Source organism: Notechis scutatus, chromosome 2 (genome assembly GCF_049901735.1).
Source record: "Notechis scutatus isolate UNSWTSFEM ecotype Mainland chromosome 2, rNotScu1.2, whole genome shotgun sequence".
Taxonomy (NCBI): Eukaryota; Metazoa; Chordata; class Lepidosauria; order Squamata; family Elapidae; genus Notechis; species Notechis scutatus.
The window spans coordinates 225996949-226015840 of record NC_142010.1 but is presented as its reverse complement, the minus strand read 5'-3'; the positions used below and the strand labels follow the sequence as shown (position 1 = coordinate 226015840).

General features: G+C 32.9%; 1 protein-coding gene across 3 annotated transcripts in view; it reads right to left on the bottom strand.

Moving 5' to 3' along the window:
• The window catches only part of KIAA0825 (KIAA0825 ortholog), a 160424-nt gene that overhangs the window by 112299 nt on the left and 29233 nt on the right, over positions 1 to 18892 (bottom strand). For all 3 annotated transcript variants that reach the window (XM_026672456.2, XM_087958170.1, XM_087958171.1), the window contains exons 6-13: positions 16474 to 16568; positions 15465 to 15692; positions 13979 to 14244; positions 12961 to 13111; positions 11818 to 12008; positions 9245 to 9427; positions 4485 to 4595; positions 1950 to 2089 (exon numbers count right to left, since the gene is read on the bottom strand). In XM_026672456.2, the coding sequence (XP_026528241.2) occupies positions 1950 to 2089; positions 4485 to 4595; positions 9245 to 9427; positions 11818 to 12008; positions 12961 to 13111; positions 13979 to 14244; positions 15465 to 15692; positions 16474 to 16568 (1365 nt within the window). The remainder of the gene's footprint in view (positions 1 to 1949; positions 2090 to 4484; positions 4596 to 9244; positions 9428 to 11817; positions 12009 to 12960; positions 13112 to 13978; positions 14245 to 15464; positions 15693 to 16473; positions 16569 to 18892) is intronic.

The window sequence follows — 18892 nt, the reverse complement described above, 5'->3', positions numbered from 1 at the left end:
TTGCCCGCTGTTCATAACAACTTCTAATTTCTCCCTACTATGGCTCTACATGACAATCATCCACAGAGGAAGTGACTAAGGAAAAAAACACCACATGTAATGCTGCTGTCAGGGAATATTGCATAATAGGATCTAAGTTCCCCAGATTCATGAACAATTTTACACAATTGGAAATCCTATTATTTCAGGAGACTTGGAAATAGATGACCACTGTATAAATGGCTACAATTCCATATGGCCTCTTGTTTAGGGGACTGTCTGAGTACATAATTGAAAGATCTTGTATTCACATACAGGTAAAAGGAAAGGTATGATTTTACATAAAGACAAAAGAAAAAAGCTAAACACAGTATTACTCCTGGGCCAGCAGATTTGGATGAAAATAGAATACTGGTATCCTGGATAAAAGTGGAACATTATCTCTAGATTGCTGTTTTGCAAGGAAAGGGATGCTAGCCGTACTGCAGATTGAGACTGCAAGGTTTTTATTCCAATCCTAACAATCAATAAATAGCAGCAGAATCCTGGAAAAGGGCTTAGTTTTAGATGTTAAATAATAAGGTCCTAGGGACATCCAATATATGGAGAGAAGGTTCTAATGGCATAGATGAGCAATGGTAAAACTATTAAGTATCTTCATGGCAGTTTTCTTCCTTCCCAATGACTAGAACTCCAAAACAATTAGTGCTATTTATAGTATAGGGTTTCTTTCATGAATCCGAGGTTGGATTAGAAGATCTCCAAGGTCCCTTCTAACACTGTTATTCTGTTATTCTCTAGGAAATGTCTTCCACAAAAGAATTTGCACGAAGATGCAGAAAGAGAACATAGGTTTGGTTTTTTTTTTTTACAAACAATACAGGGTGTCCAGCTTCTTGAAAATAAGTGTCGGTGAGGCTGGGCACAGCTAAGCATCTTCACAGATTGAAGAAGTATAGGTGAGACAAATATTGCTACTGATGTGTGAGAATAATCATGGATCATAAGCGAGATAAGCACATAAAAGTCAAACAAACAAATAAAGAAACAAGCAAGCAAACCACCTACTTAGTCCAATGTACCTTTTTTCATGAGGCTTCTTTACATAAGATCTAAAAACTTACAAGTTACAAGAGGGAAAGGATTGATACCCTACCATTTAAAATAGGGAGGACAATAATGGTGTTTCAGAACCTCAGATGATGAATCTACTTTTTTGAACCATTTGTAGTAGTTAGCAGTTAAAGGTTATTCTTCAGAATCTGTAGGAGTAATTAAGAAGTAAGCAAATAGAAAGGAAGAGAGAAATGAAGTACTACAATAGATATCTATCTTTTTCACTATCAGGCCACATGCTAATATAACCATTGGAAGCAGTTGTTAAAATGAATTGGAAAATCTGAAGGCCTTGATATTACTTCAAAAATCTTTTAATGCCTTTATATTCAAGAGGAAGTAGGATCAGTTTTCAGTTGATGGAGTATTTTAAGATAAATTGAGCCGTACAGAATTTCGTTGTACAGTAGCCTGCTATTATTAGACCCATAGCAGCCTTTGAATCTCAAAATGCAAATGTTTCTTGAAACTAAGATCATTATTTTATGTAGATAGGAGTAAAAAGTAACTTGAAATTTGTTACATTATTACTTGTATGTATCCTATATCATCTATTACTTATGTACAGTATATGTGTGCCAGCATCATTTTTGCCTCCATTCTGAAATGTATAAATATTCATCTCTTTGTCTGCAGGAGAGTCTTTCACAATAATTTTGGAAGAGACCCCTTCAGTATGTACTGTCTAATAAACAATGTAGTGAGCTTTGATTATTTGTTGTTTTGAATCCACAATATCATAAAGTCCTCCTATTAATATTTAAATAATTTAAAAGATTAGGGTTAAAACTATGAAAAATATAATTATGTTTGCACATTTACATTATTAGAAACATGATAAAATTAATACTTACTAAAGCTTCTCAGCAAAATTTTCACTAATAGGCAATCATGATGTAGCAGTGTTCGCAAAAGCAAGTTCCAGTTACAATATGGCTGGGATAATAATAGCTTCAGATGACTTTGAGTTGCCATTTCTCCAGCTGATGGAGTCCTTTCAAAATATATAGAATAATATAATTTATCTGTGAAATCAACATCCTTAAAGTTTAGGTTAATGCCAATTCCTTTAAACTCTAATTCTCCACAGTTTGCTGAATGCTTTAATGTTTGCTTACTATATGTGTACTTGATGCTATTGGGGGAAGGAATTATATTTATCTTAACTACCTAAAAGCTGGTTAACACATGTTAAATAAATAATAAATCTATAACAGTTACAAGGCAACCTCACTTACTTTCTTTATTGGGATTATTAATTCTTGTGTTCACAAGCCAGACATTGTTTTAATGCTCATGTAAATATGAATCCTTTAGTATATTTCTGTGTTATATTTGTTTAGAATTATTTCCATAAATATTTGAAATAAAGTCTAAAGTCATAATTAAAAAAAATATCACACACACACACACACACACACACACACACATACATATATATATATATATATATATATATACACACACACACACACACATACTCATACATATATGCATACACACACACATACACATATATACAGAGAGAGAGAGAGAGAGAAAGAGAGACAGTGCCATATAAAGAGGTACTGATTTAAAATATCTGTTCTAACTAAAGATCAGTATTAGAAAGCATTATTAGAGACATGTATTTAATAGACATCTGCCTCTAAAATAAAAATGTTTCATGAAGCATATTTTGGGAATATTTTATCTTCAATTATAATATATCCTGCAATATTGGATGAAGGCACATATAAGTTCTCTATAATAAAACAAATAAATAAAGAGTTGTAATTTATTTACACAAAATTTATGTAAGAGAAATTCTTAATAGATTGTGTTCCTATGTAAATTCTTCTGACACATAATAGAAAGAAAGCAAAATATACAATGGTTGGTTACAATTTTAAATGAAACTTTTTTGGCCTTGTTTTAGGATTTTAATTTCTTCGTTAGAAATAAATTATGCTATATAATACAAAACCTAATTGTAGCCTTTTAACATGTCTTACAGTTAAACATATAATTATACTAGCACATCATTCTTTACTGTACACTTGCGAAACATATTCAATACAAAGGATATTAGGCAGCTTATTCTTCATATCATAATACATAATACCTAAACTTCATATCATAATACATAAACTTTCTTCATATACATTTATTTGGATATTAAGAAAATGAATAAAACTTAACATTATAAAAATGCCTAAATACCTATTCATCATTCAATATACTGTATCATAAAATATAATTTAGCAGCAAATTGTCCATACATTAATTAATTAGAAAAGAGCAGGATCTTTATAACATGAAGTTCATACAAACTTTTATTACATCTAACCAGATGGGGTCTTATTTTACAATATTTACCAATTGCTCTAGACTCTTAAAGCACATTGCAAATTGAAATGTTCACTCAGTCATTGTGTTAATACTAATAATACTACTGAAAACTTTTTCACTGGTCATATGGAGAAACATATGTTACTTCATCTTCCAAGTTCATACAGCTACAAATGTAAGACTAGCCACATACATACAGCAGAAGATTTACATATAAAATATGACATGAATAAACAATTATGTAGTGAGGAAAGTTATGGTTTGCACCCATCTGAATAAAACATTGTTGCAGTTGAAGACTAGCTCATAGTGCCACATGCAGACTTCTGGCAGCATCACCATCTTCTATATACTCTTTACAAAATGATGATTTTGATTTAGTTAAGCAGAATTACCTAATCCCAAATTTGGGCTTTATTAAACTACATAATATAATTACTGAGATTTTCTTTTAGAGCAATGCAATTGTATGCAGCAGAAGAGAAAAAATTAAAAATCACAACTAGAAAACAGGAATAATAAAGCTAAACATTTTTTGTTTCATAATACAAATGAAAAAAATCTAGTATTTAATTAGAAAAAGATTACTAGGAAGAGACACAAAATATTGTGAGAAGCCCAAACAGGTTTTGAAATCAATGTGAGAGGACTTTGATCCAAAGTTAGAAAAGAAATGGCAGTACAGCTGGTAGCATATGTCTCATATGTAAATTGTTATTACACTTACTGAAACAGCAAGAAAATTATGCATTTGCTTTGAAACATGCAATTTTTCTAAAAATACCAAATACGAACAAAGCAATAAATGTAAGCTTTAGTAGCTTCCCCAATTCCCAAGATTGCTACTTTTTAAAAGTTAAATCAAGTACAAAAATACATAAAAATAACTGCTGTATAAAATTTGTAAAACAAGAACAAGTTTTTAAAGAAACTAGACAATGAAATATATATTTTAAGAAAATGTTTCAAAGTGATATAATTCATTTCAATTTATCAGTAAAAGCAACATGGAACACAGACATGGATTCGAGTCTTGTCTATATTACAAAGATACTTACTTTAACAATGAAGAAGAAAACTCTGATATGCCATATAACCAGCGCAATGGTTGGTAAACAGCTTGTTTCAAAATATCTGAAGACAAGTCATCAAAAATGCTTTCAACTGTTCTGAAAAAAATAAGCAATTCAAAATCAGAATTTATCATATTCCTTTGACAGGCAATGAAAATAGGTAACTGATTTCAATTCCAACGGCTTCATATTTCATGTAAATATTTTGGCTTACTGCCATGATATTGTATTTCTATTCAATCCACTGTCCCACTCAGCATGCTGTAGAACATCAGAACACCAACCAAGGTAAAGAATGGCTTTTATGGACCCTAGGGCTCTATTGCAGCAAGAAATAAGACTGGTTGCATAAGGAGAACTCTGAATGGAATTCTTATAGCCAGATTAAAGTGACAGAAAAAAGACAGACCTGGCTTTGATTTTTTTACTTCATTTTCTCCCTCAGTTACATTCCAGCTAGACTGATCAGGGAGTCCAGCAGCCAGATCAAATGATGGTGGGCACCCCAAAAAGGATAGTTCTGTGTGATCAGAATTTAGATAGTTACCAGTAGCAGGGACAGTGCTCAATGAGTAAATCAAGGGAAAGACTCTTTTAGGGAATTCACCTTCTATACCCAGCTCTAGTGCTTCACTGGCTCACTTGGTTTCATTTTCCTGCTCTGCTGATTGATAATGCATTATTTTAATTAGTGAATGCTCTTTATATATAATATATGCTATAGCAGCTGCCTTGTGTCTCATAGCTGGGAGAAGCATCTGTGGAAGTATGTATCTGATATCAAGGAAAAATTCCATATTAGGATGGTGTTATTCTTCTGTAATATGTGACAAGGTGAGAAGCAATCTTGTAAATTTCAGCACTGGTGTGAAATTATGAGTTGCCTAAATAATGATATAGATGCCTCATAAAATTTAAATTGTTGAAAATCTCCTTAAATTACATATGATAGATTCGTGAATTTAACTATTTTTTTAAACTCACAAAAATACTTTTAACTACTAAGAATGCTTTTGTTTTTTTTTCAAAAGGAAAGATGCTGTATTTAGCAAATGGGCTAAATAAAAAGTTTCTTTTTATTCAACCTGATTCCTGGTGACTTCATAAGCACCTCATTTGGTTTTTTTTTGAAATAATAAAGAAATATTGCAAAGTGGGTATTTTCTGGCACAGTTATCTATCCTGTTTTCCACAGTGTTCTGGAGCAAGGGGGCTTAATCTTCTGAAGAAAATTATTTTGTGAATGAGAGACTGCAAAGTGAGCAGAACAGTGCAAAAATGGACAGCTGCTTAGAAACCCTAAATTTCCTTATCGTATTTGATACTAACACAAGTGTTCTATCTGAAGTAACCCTTGACTTACAACAGCCTATTCAAAGTTACAATAGTACTGAAACAATGACATGACCATTTTTCACACTTATGATAATTGCAGCATCCCCATGGTCATGTGATCAAAATTCAGCCAATTGGCAACTGACTCATGTTTATGACTGTTGCAGTGTCCTATGATAACCTTTTTGTTACCTTCTGACAAGCCAAGTCAGTGGGGAAGCAAGATTTACTTAACAACTGTGTTACTAATAACTGCAGTGATTCACTTAACAAGTGTGGTAAGGAAGGTCATAAAATGGGGCAAAACTCACAACAAATGGCTAATTGTGCTCATATGTTAAGGACTATCTATATTAGAGGACTGATATTTAAACCAACTTTGGGGCACAGGGAACAGCTAAATGTTTTTCTTCCAGAGAGAAAATGATTAGATTATAATTGAGAGGGAATGGGGATGAGGTAATCATGCCGTAAATATGAGATCACAGATTTTTACATTCTTTTTTTACAATTCCTCCTATACAGTAGTATAATTTTCAAGGAATCTTTCTTTAACAAAAATTGAAGAAATTGGGAAAATTACCTAATTGACAATGAATCCTGCTATTGGTTAGCTTTTCATTTCTCCTAAAACATATTGAGGCATAAGAAATTGATTTAATGTAGATCAATAGATTGTTGTAGCAAAACACTGGAAAATTGATGTTCAACTTACTTGGTGGAACTTAAAAGTATGGAAAGAGAAAAAACCTTGAAAAATATTATAATTAAGCATTCATTTCTGAACTAAAATAACTAAAAGAAAATTTGCAAAAAACTGATTCATAAAACTGCTGAGAATCAGGCACAATTGAACAGATGGCATCATCAATATCCTTGTGAATTTATTGGTCAATGATAATAACAAAATCAGCTAACACTTCAAGTAGTTACTTGGCTGCTAGTAGCTGTCCAACTGCTTTTTTTCTTTCAGCTGATCAAATAAGGCAGCTAATAAAAATACAGCACCCATTTGATTCAGATAACTATGGAGATTCTCAATCAGAACTGAAGAAGCTTCTTGGATGAAAAAAGAAACTTTTTGGGGAAAAAGCCAAGAAAGCCCAGGTGCCATTTAATTTAGATAGCTTATTTACATATGCAAATCATCATAGCTTGTGAATCACAAAGTGGAAAAGAGTCTACTGAAACATGCTTAATGATTGAGTGTCAAAAAAAATCTCACTAAAATTTAGGAAGAGCCCCCCCACATTTTGCCAAAAATACAATAAATCCTTAGTAACAACACCTGAAGTATACTCAGACTTCAAAAGATGAAATAAAATATGAACAATGTCATACTCAATAAGCAGCATTCCTGTATGGAAAATGCTGAATGTCTTTGGCTATGAAGACACTCAATTTGATCACAATATACGAAGTCTTTGTGGGTGCAATAAATTGCACAGGCTGGTTCACTGCTATTTCCTTCCTTTCAGTTAAAGTTTGAAAGCTAATGGTTCACACTTGAACAAATGAAGCAATCCAATACTTTTGGACTAAACATAAGGCTCTGAAATATCCATATTAATTATCTATTAATTTGAAAGGTGACCAGAAGAAGCTAGACGTGTAAATCTCTGAGGATATAACATTTCTATCTTCTCATCAACAATCTACTGTTTTGTATGGCTTTACTTTGTCTACAATAAAGATTCTGAATTAGCTGAGCTGTGTCTTTAATTCTTCTATCAAGTCATATCAAGGCAAAAAACTGAACAATATGTCAGGGGAGCTATATTTTTCTGCTGAATTTTGGTCAAGAAAGCTGGTGCTTTCATCCAAAATGTTCATATATTGCTCTCAAGTGAATTGTATTTAACTACAAAGTCTTTATTTCCTGTTAATTTATTTATGAATACACAAGAAAACTGATGTGAAAATTTTACAGAAATAATACACTATTCCATTAGTATTTTATCAGTCACAAAAGAACAATCATATTATTTAACTATTAAGTAATATTTGATCTTCCCTGATAGCAATGCTAAGCAAGGTACCTTCTGACAAAATACCTTATATCAAGGTACAATATGTCAATTTTAAAAAAGATTTATCAATATTTTCTTTTTCTTTATTCTCTTACTCTATATTATGGCACTCTACTTATAAAAGGATTTTTTTGTCTGGAAGAATAACCAAAAAAAAATATGTCACTTGAAGACTTCAAAATGAATTAGAGCCAAATTGATCACTATCATAATATTATTTATTGATTATGGCAAAGCATGCCTCAGTTCTCAGAGGAATGGAAACTGGCGATCAAGAGCATTTGTAAGAAGATGTTAGATGTATTATTTGTGCAAGTATTTATTAATCAATAGCAAGTTACAAAAAAGTAATATCAATTGGATTTAAGTTTAGAAACCGGCATGTTATCTTGTTCATCCTAGTCTCAAAGGAAATGCTGCAACTTGGTCTCTGAGACCATGTACCTTGTTTCATGCAATTTAAAAGAAAAAATATCTTTTCCTGCACTGCAACAAATGAGGACCATAATAACAATATACATAATATACAACATATAATTAAGAGAGACAGTGAGAGTCACATGTTCTTTATAAGATGGTACAGATCTGGTCAGATACATTTGGCTACTGTTGGTATAAGTTTGTATTACACAGATAGTAATATGAATTTTTATTTGTTATCTTTTTATACTTTATCTCAAGTTTCTAGGATTTATATTTGTCTGGGTTTTTTATTTATCTTTCTTTCTGTAGGTTTAGTTTTACTCTTTTATTCTAGTCACAGGCATGTAGAAATCTAGCTTTTATTATGTCTTCCTTTACTTCCTTCTTTCTTTTCTGTTTCCTGTTTATTTTTATTTTAATTGTCACTCCTTGACTCTTATATATAGCATAGCAATATATTTTTATTATTTCAGCTCTACAGCTAAAATATTTAAGTTTCCCCATTGAGGGACCCACTGATTATATGTACATTTCACCTGCTTTTTTTTTCTTATATTCTTTTAGTTTATTTTGTTCTTCTAGTCTCTATCTCCTTTGATCAAATTCACCTTCTCTTGCCTTTTTAAACTTTTCCTTTTCAGAAGTGTTCTATCTGTTCTGCCCTTGTCTAAATGACTGCAGATACAAGGCCTATTTGCCTAATCCCTATAATGCAATGTAAACAGCTGAGGGATAATTCGCAAATTTCAACACACACTTTAAGGAATTAAGATGTAAAAACTAAACGCAAATTACCTACACTTACTAAAGTAGTGTTGTCTTTAATGGAAGAAACCAATGCTTAGACTTTGGGGCTTTATTATCATATTAATAAAAGCCATTAAACAAAGAGAGACAATTGTCACTCCTATTATAGGCTAAATGTACAATATGTTAATCTTGAAGTATCACACTTACTTGTACAAATTCTCTAGTGGTAAAGTTAAAACAAGAGCAGCTGAAAATAAATTATTGCAGTATCTGTGGATATTATAAATACGAGGATTTCTGTCTTTATGTGGATCTAAAAGTTCTTGCATGGAACCACAAACTGACCACAGCATGTTTTCACAGGTCATCAGGATTGCTGTGACATCTATTCTGTAAGAGGTAAAATAAAAACTCTGGAAATAATCTAGCAATATAATACAATCCATAATCATGACTTATTTGCCAAATTACAAAAGATATACTTTTTATTCTTAAAATTATCAGGATTCTTGGGCAAAATTAAAATAAATGATTATAAGTCGCCCTTGACTTGCAAACATTTGTTTAGTGATCAAAGTTACAACAGCACTGAAAAAAGTGGCTTCTGACTGTTTTCACACTTATTATGATAGTTGTGGCATCCCAGTGATCACATGATAAAATTCAGACATTGGTAACTGGCAAAATTCACTTAACAACTGTCTTGCTTAGCAATGGAAATTTTGGGCTCATTTGTGGTTGTAAGTTGAATACTGTCTAGAAGAGACCCGGGTTATAAAGCAGCATCCCCCAGAAGAAAAAAAAACTAGACTTATACTCAGACTTATATCAAACAATTTGTTAGCAAAATTTAATTAATATATCTCTAATATTTGCTCTACACACATGGATCACCTCATTTCATAAAGATGAAAAGGAATGTAATTTTCTTGTATGCATGTTGAATTATGGATCAGAATTATTATTTGCTGATATTTATTAGGTAAATAATAAATATTTATTATTTTATTTATTTTAAAAACACATTCAACAATATAATTTAACTTGCCTATTCCATATATATGTTGTCAGCTGAAGCTGATGCAATGAATGCAATCAACACTTATTTACATTTTAAATCTGTTCAGTAATACATGTCATTTCTTATCACTGCCTCTTAAAATTTTCAAACCCAATACTAAGTATAAATATGATGTGTAATATTTATGGATCTCACCTATAGATTTTAAATTATTTAATTCTATGTTTGCTTTGCAATTTTAAGCACTCATTTTTCTTTAACATTTTCAAATGCATTTTTCCCTTCTTCTATTTCCTTCTTCTTTCGATCTTATCCGGGTTCCCTCTAGAACACAGTACTATGTTAGGATGCCCATCTCTGGCTGCCACAAGAGTAACTTGCAATTAAAAGACAATCAAGACCATATACTAAGATGACAAACTGTATCTCACTGATATAACTGGCAAAGGCCTTATTTCAAAACAGCAAACCTACATATCTGCAATCATCTTTTTAAAAAGAGTGAGTGACTATAATATGCGCTCTGATACAGAAACATCTGCTGCTGCCTAGGATTGAACTCTCAACCTTGCAAGTGTCACAGAAGTGTCTTCACCTCTAGACCACCATGCTGCTCAGCTTTAGCATATAATAAACATATATTCATTTGGACTGCCTGGATTCCTGATTTCTTCCACTTGACAGAAGCTGGTGCTGCTAACGTAATACTGTTGTAATAGTGGGGTGCTCACAACTGCACATGCTGCTGCATTCTGCTTCTGGATGGTCTTCAAAGGCAGTTCTATTTTATTGTGTATTGCAATAATCCAATTGGGAGGTGACTGAGGCCTGAATGCCCATGAGCAAGATTTGGATAGCTTCCATCCAGTCTCCAGTTTTTGCTGTTTTGGGAAGGTTGCTGAAAGGGCAGAGGGCCTCCAGCTGTGGCATGCCCTGGATAAAGTAGATTATCTGGACCCACATTAATCAGGATTGAGGTCCATAGTACTGTGACAACATTAGTTGCACTGATTGCCAGTTGGCTTCTAGATGAAATTTCAGATTCTGGTTATTGCCCATAAAGCCCTTCATATGTCAAGGACCACTTATCTCTAGTTTCTGCCACCCATTATAATCAAACATAGTGGGCATGCTCCAGGCCCTTTCAATTAATCAATGTTATGTTATAGAAATGCACCTTCCCTGTTGTGGTACCTACTCTTTGGAATAGCATCCACCAGAGATCCATACAACCCCTACCCTGATAGTATTCCAAAGGTTGTTGAAAATTTAGCTTTACTCCCAGGCCTAGTTGAATGGTAGCTGCCAACTCCCTATCAGGTTTTTTGAGTGTGTGTGTGTGTGTGTGTGTGTGTGTGCTTGTTCCTTCAGATTTTTCTTTTTTTTTAATTGTCTTTATTTTTTAACAGTCTCTAATGTTAAAAATAAAACATAAACTACCCAGAATCATCTCAAGTTGAACACCCTCAGAATTTAATAAAATAGAAACAAATAAAGTAAAATAACCTTTTGTCAAATGTATGATCAAACATCTGGCTATTTTCCTTTATACGTTTTGATTTCAACAGGATTTTAATGTATTCTTTTTGTTTTTATCTTTAAATCAATTGCCTTTAAATTATAATTTTTTAAAAAATATTATTTTAATATTATTTTAACTGTAATACTGCTCCTTCATTTCTAAATTCTGTTTTTGGTTAAGAATAAGTTACTGTTGCTATCATCTCATTCAAAGTACATAGTTTTGCTAAATTATTACCTTATTTGTGGCGTCCGTTTGTAACTGGGCTGGGCCTGAAAATATCTGTAAGCCAAAAGTCCTAATGATTCTTCCAGCACTTCTGTTAGAATCTCCTGAGCTAACACAGGAGGTAGAACAGTCCATAGATCATGTTGAAGAGCACAGCAGAAATAATGCCACATATGGATAGAAAATGAGCATCTTTCTCCCTGGCAAAATAACCAAAGATTAAACAATGCAGTAGAAACCTATCTTCCTCAATATTAGTTTGGATTCTCTCAATTCAGACTGAAAAGAACTACTGAAAAACAAAATATGCTGAGTTAAACTCACAATATTTAAAACAAATTTTGACTTTTAAAAACCCAACAGCTTATGCTTCATCAGTTAGAAGTTATCATTTTACATTAATCCAAATAACAGAAATTTGAACTACTATAAAACATTTTTCTAGATTTAAAATAAAGATTGCCAGTACTAAACACCAATTCTTCATTGATGAAAACAAATCTTCCTGTAAAATATAGGAAGCTATGGGATAGTTGCTCCTATTTGTGGTTTTGTTACTGAGAATATTATTCTCAGTAATTATTAACTGAACTTAATATATCTTTAGGTACTCCAGTTTCTAAACCACTTACTTCCAAATTATGGATTCTTATCCACTTCAATTATTGAATTATGAATTAGGTGGTTCAGATAATTCATCAAGTTGGGGAAATGATTAATAAATAGTATGCAATTATACTTTTTGTAGATAAACATTTTCGGTGGTAAAGTACTTCAGGGATTGTTTTAATCAGTCACAATCTTAAAATATAAACTTAAATCCATAAGATTTACAGCAAATTAGGATACAATTTGCTGTAATCTGAAATCCAATTACTCAGGACTATTCCCTTTTTGGTGAAATTTATATTAGGAACAGTGGAATCACACCTAAAGCAGAGATATAACAGGATGTCTGAGAATCAATGTAAGCTCACTGACCTTGTATCTTAGAACCATTAAAAGATACATTAGTCAGGCAGGCAATTAGATGAGTGGATACAATCTTAAAACTTCATTTTAAATCCATTTTGTTTTGCATCTGTTTTTCAAACCAGTCAAAAAAAACCCAACTACATTTGTATAAAAATGAAGGATAGTAAACTTACTTACCTCATAAAAAGCTTTGTTGTCAGCCCAGTAATGACCCTCAGCATCCTGTAAAATGCTTGTAACACACACTTGTATGCAATAGTTTGTAACTTGAAACTGAAGAATGCTGATCAGTTCCTTATATTGCTGGAGAAGTGCCAGAAATAAGGGCCTGTTCAAGTGCAAAGATCATAGGGAAAGAGTTAAGAACATTCTACAAATGGCTTCGATTATTAAATAAGCAATTATCCATCACCATGATTCCACATTAACTTTAAAATCTAGTTTTCATTACATATGGTGTTTTGAAAATACATGTAAATTTACAAATCTATACTATTTATAAGGTTAGACAAAGATTTAAAGAAAAAAATACTTAGCTAAATAATCAGACACTTATTTTGCTGTTATTAAAAGGCATTCTGTTATTCTACTTGGTACCTATAAACAACAGGGTTATTAATGTATACTTCTTTTTTATTCTTTACTATTGAAATTCATTCATAATGACATTATTGTGTTACAATAAATGCCTGCTTTAAAAATATCAGTAATTTGGGGGAAATTATTAGGTGGCATTTTTTTTACTGCCTGAAGCCTTGGGGCCAAAATATGGCTTCTAGGTACCTTAGCACCCAATGAAACAAACTGAGACAGGAAGATCTTTTTATTTAAATTTATTCAGAACATTCTGATTATAAGAGATTCCTCTTATTAAAGAGGGAACCTCAAGACCCAGCTTTCAGTCCTTTTTGTAGTTAACACATCAAAGGAAATTACAAGAGAAAAATAGATTGGATAGGACAAAAGTAACCCCTCCTTTGCAGAGTAAATCAGTTACATGGAGTTATGTCAGATGACATACCTTAATAAAAGGGACCTACAATATGCCTCTATCCCCCCAAAGAATGCTTCACATTAAAATATCAACCTTCAGTTTTAGCAGCAAATTAGGGCAAAATTTAGCCAGAATAGATCATAAAGGAAGTTGAAAGAAAAAATAATAATGAAAACACGTTATCACTGAAAAGAGACTTACTTTCCAGAGTCCACTTTCATTACATTTTGATACATTTTAAAACACTGATATACATGTACTGCTGTGGAAAGAATGGTATATAAGTTCTGAAGTGGAGCTTTTGTAGGAACATCTTTACTTCTCTCTTCCAATCTGGTCAGGAGAGCTGTTGCCACTTTGCTGCAAGCCTCTATAAAATTTGCTCTAATTTCTTGGAAAAATTCATCTGTGCATGCCAGAGCCAATGGGAGCAACATGTCAAGTACTTCCATGATGTCAGAACAAAACTAAGAAATATAAATGTTAAAATCCAGTTATTTTTAATTCCAAATATTTTAATGATGCACAGGGCATACTATGTATCATTTAAATGTATACTTGACATATAAAACAAATCAATTTTGAAATCATTTTATTTTCTGGTACTAAAAGGCAAAGAATGAAGAGCAAAGAAATATAGCTTGTAGATATTAAGCACGTTAAAAAAACTGGGAAGAATTCAAGATTAAAAGTCATGTCACCTGTGGCATTCAAATAGACAGTATGCCAAGCTTATTAAAAGGAAGACAACTTGAATTTAAGTAAATCCCTCTCTCTCAAAGAAATAGCTGACTGAAAAATATACATTCAAATTCATACAAAAAACCTGTATGGTAGCCAGCTTCTTCAAACTTGTAAAAAAAAAAAACTGTTTCAAGTTCCACTTGAAACTAATCTTAACAATTTTTTCTCCCCAAATAACTATATATGACACATACATGCATGAAAACATGCATTAGAACCTATACTCCAAAAGGTCTGGCGTAGGTGAAAATAATATTCAGTAATTGAATTAATAATAACTACCTAAAATTAATTGCATCTGCATAAATCAACCATTTTCTCTTTTATTCACAAACTATTTTCACACACATTGCTCTCCCACATCCCAACAGCAGTAGTAGAAAAAACATGGCTATATAGAAGGAAAAAGAAGCAACAGCTGGCTGGGAAGAAAAGATAAAAACATGAATGAGGCAAGAGATAGGTAACTGGGCACTGAAATAAATAAATACAAAGATCTATTTAATACCACAAAATAATTAAGTTCAACATCCTAGCAACCTTTATCAAGACAGTAATAATCTTCAAAGGCATCCACTTTTTCAGCAGCAGTTTTATAGTAGCATTCCTGACCCCCCTTTTATTTTTTTGCTTGCTTGTTTTCTGTCACTGTGAACGGCACTCCTCATTTTACATATAGTTATTTGCGAAGGGGGAATCTACTGGGTAAATATGGTACATCTTTTAAATCTTAATTCATTCCATTCCAAGCAGAATCTATTACAATGACCAAGCAATCCAGCATACTCTAAAATGCTTACAGTAATAACTTACAACTCCAATTAATTTACTTTTAAATAAACAAGACCAATGATGGTATTTATGAGTATTATTGGTTTTATAGGTACTTCCAACAAACATAATATCCTATAGAACCTCAAACCTTCATATTTTTGATACATGCCTTTGAAATCTGTTTTGGTTGTTCTTTCTCATGGACAACTCTCCAGGATTCATTCATGTTTTGTACATTTACAAGACTCATCATATAATAGGTAGCCGAAGACTGTTCATTTTGTTCATGTTCAAGAATTTTACTGGAAAAATCTTCAACTGCAATTATTAAACTGTGTGCTACTGAAGAAGACAGGCCTTTAAAAACATTTTTCCATCCAAACTCTAGCATGGTAGACTGAAATATAAATTTATACAATAAATATTTAACATACAAATATGCAGTTTCAAATATCTATGACAGTTTTAAACTTCTATCTGGATTATCTGAAAGGAAATGACAGCAACAAAAAATAGGCAACTACTTTTGTATTTTCCCTACCCATTACAAAATTTATTCTTGGGAACTTGATATCAAGTCTCAATATCGTTCAGATAAATTTTGGACCTGGCTTGGAGAAGAAAAAGAAAAGCCACAGTTAATTTGGAATATAATATAATATGACCAATTTTTAAGACTGTCATTCCTAGGCCCCAAAATATGGTGCATGGAATTGAGGGGAGGCCCATTATTTTATCAAAACTTTTACTTGTTCATGCAAAGTGAGCAAACAATTGCCCTTTCCCACCAGCTCTAGATTGTGGTAGCACTAATATCAGAATTTCGTTTTCGTGCCAACCACAAGAAATATATATGTGTCTTTTATATGCAGTAAGCTGTACAGAGTGTGTAAATAGGAAATAACTATCCCAAATTAACAAAATAATAGACTTCTTAAAGTCTTTTTTGTTAACAACATGGGAAAAATATTTCTGCATGTTTTAGTAGGGCTCATCAAAGTGTTCTGTATTCTCAAAATTAATATTATCATTCAACTTTAAATTAAATTAGTTATTGTGCTGATATTAACATCTATATATAAGTGATTTGTAATGGACGTGTTAATAATCTATACTAATGTGTACAGAGGAAAACTATCTCTCAGAATTAAAGTATTTTTAATTTTTATTTTACCCACCTTTTTAACCTTAAGAATATGCTCAGGAAATTTGCTGGGTTCATTTGCTCTACTATCCCCTGTAAAAAGCTCCCCACAAGTATTTTTCAGAACTCCTGCAAAATATCAGTAAAAATTAAGATTAATTTTGTGAAAAAACTTCTAACTTATAAACTTTCTGAAACATAAATATAATCTATAAAGATGTTTTGAATTTAATTGAAAGCTATTAGCAAAACAAATACTAAAATGGCTTCTGCATACAGGAGAAGGCCCTGTTACAAGGGATTGCTAGTGATACAAAATGGTTTTTCTGGCAATCCTTGATGTTTCAGATTAACTCTATCAATTTAGCTGGCAGATTCCATATTTCCAGAATATTGAGGGAAGTGTTTCCGTCACAAAACATGGATTTCAAGCTAGCATTTCCTTTCTTAGTGCATGTCCCAATGTCCAAAGAAAATAACTACAACATTTAGAACATGATTCTCCTTTTTTGTTGCTGTTTCTGGCTATTATTTATCTATTTGGCTTCTTGCTACAACTTATTTATCTAAGGATTTTGCAATTAATCAATCATCTATCAACCAATTCACAACAAACACCTGCGACATGATATGAATGCTTACTGAACACTCAGAGGCAACAGAATCAGAAGGCATACTAAATAGGGTCTTAACAGATAACAGATAATCAGAGTTTGAAGGGACCTTGTAGGTCATCTAGTCCAGTGGTTACCAACCAGTGGGCCAGGGACCATTGGTGGTCCACGAGAAAATTTTGGTGATCCATAGAGAAATGTCACCCCCAAAGCACCCCCCAAAGCAATTAATCCAGGATGCGTGGGAACACAAATGCCCCATGGGAAAACAAGGCTTGCATCGCTTGCACTGCAAACAACAAGAGGTAGTGAGGGGAGGGGGGAAAGGGCGGACGGGGGGAACTTACCCCATTCGCCCCACACGCCTGGCCTGGCCACCAGGCTGCTTCTTTCCACTTCTTTCTTCTGCTTTTGGCTGCACTCAAGGAAAGCAGAAAAAATTCTTCTTTCTCTCCCCCAAACTCCTCCAGAAATGAGTCTTTGTGAGACTTGTTGCGCCGGCGCAGCCTCTTGGAGCTGGATGCCTTGCAGGGTCCCAAAGACTCATTTCTGGTGGAGTTTGGGGGAGAGAAAGAAAGACTTCTGCTGCTTTCCTTGCATGAAGCCAAAAGTCTCTCTCTCTCTAGCCCTGAGAACAGAGCTGGAGACGGTATCCTGCGATGTGAAATAAAGAATTATCGATCGGTAGGAAAATGGGATGGGGAATTTTCCTGCAGACTTGTTTGGGGATTTTCCCATGGTGTCTGGTCCACGGGATTTAAAATTATGAGTTTGGTGGTCTCTGAGGTTCAAAAGGTTGGCGACTGCTGATCTAGTCCAACTCCCCGCCCAAGCGGGAGACCCTACACCATTTCTAACAAATGGCAGTCCAATCTCTTCTTGAAAGTCTCAAGTGATGGCACTCCCACAACTTCCAAGGGTAGGCTGTTCCATTGGTTGATTGTTCTCACTGTCAGAAAGTTTCTCCTTATTTCTAGGTGAAATCTCTCCTTGTTCAGTTTCCATCCATTATACCTTGTCTCGCCTACAGGGTCTTAAACAGTAGATCTTGAATGTACTCAAGCCTCTTCAATAGAAGATTCTATTGGTGTTTGGGAAGATAATATTGGTGCTGAAGTTCTCTTCCCTCCATCTACACAATATAAATCCTCTGTAGAATTTGCACAAATGGAAAGTGCTCATTCTTCCTCAGTCTACATCCCAATGTAATTCAAGATTTTCAGTAGGGAAAAGAAATGAAGAAAGAGTGAATGAGAAAACAAATATAGAAAAGAGAGTCGGAAGAAAATGAATAGGAATGTCAGCTTTCCAGTATCATTAATTATGCAAAATATTTTTTTTCTGAAGAAATGGATCTCCCCAGCTTAAAAATGATTACTATCTAGGGTAAAGAAAATAAGGGACAACCGTTCTAGATTGAAATTTTTTTTCCATAGAAACTTGAAAGTCCTAAAATATGATAAGTCCTATCATAGTCCTAAAAATAATAAGGTTAGTAAATACATGTTTAATCTTCCAATTACTGTTTTTTTATAATTATTGGGCATTTAACTCTAAATTTCTTCCACAATAAAAATTATGAATATATTTTAGAAATAAGAAAGACAATAAGCATCCAGGAAGTATAAGAACTTATAATGTGATTACTTGATTGTAAACCTATATTATTTCCTATGGTTTGGTTATGTAGAAAAATTCTAGCAAGCCTATTAAACAATGTCTGATTGCTATGTTCCGAGTAAATGTTTTATTCCTCTATTACCAGGATCCAGACAGAATCTAAATGTTAAACTGGCTTCAGCTGAAGCAATTAAAGCAATTAATACATCTAAGTGCATT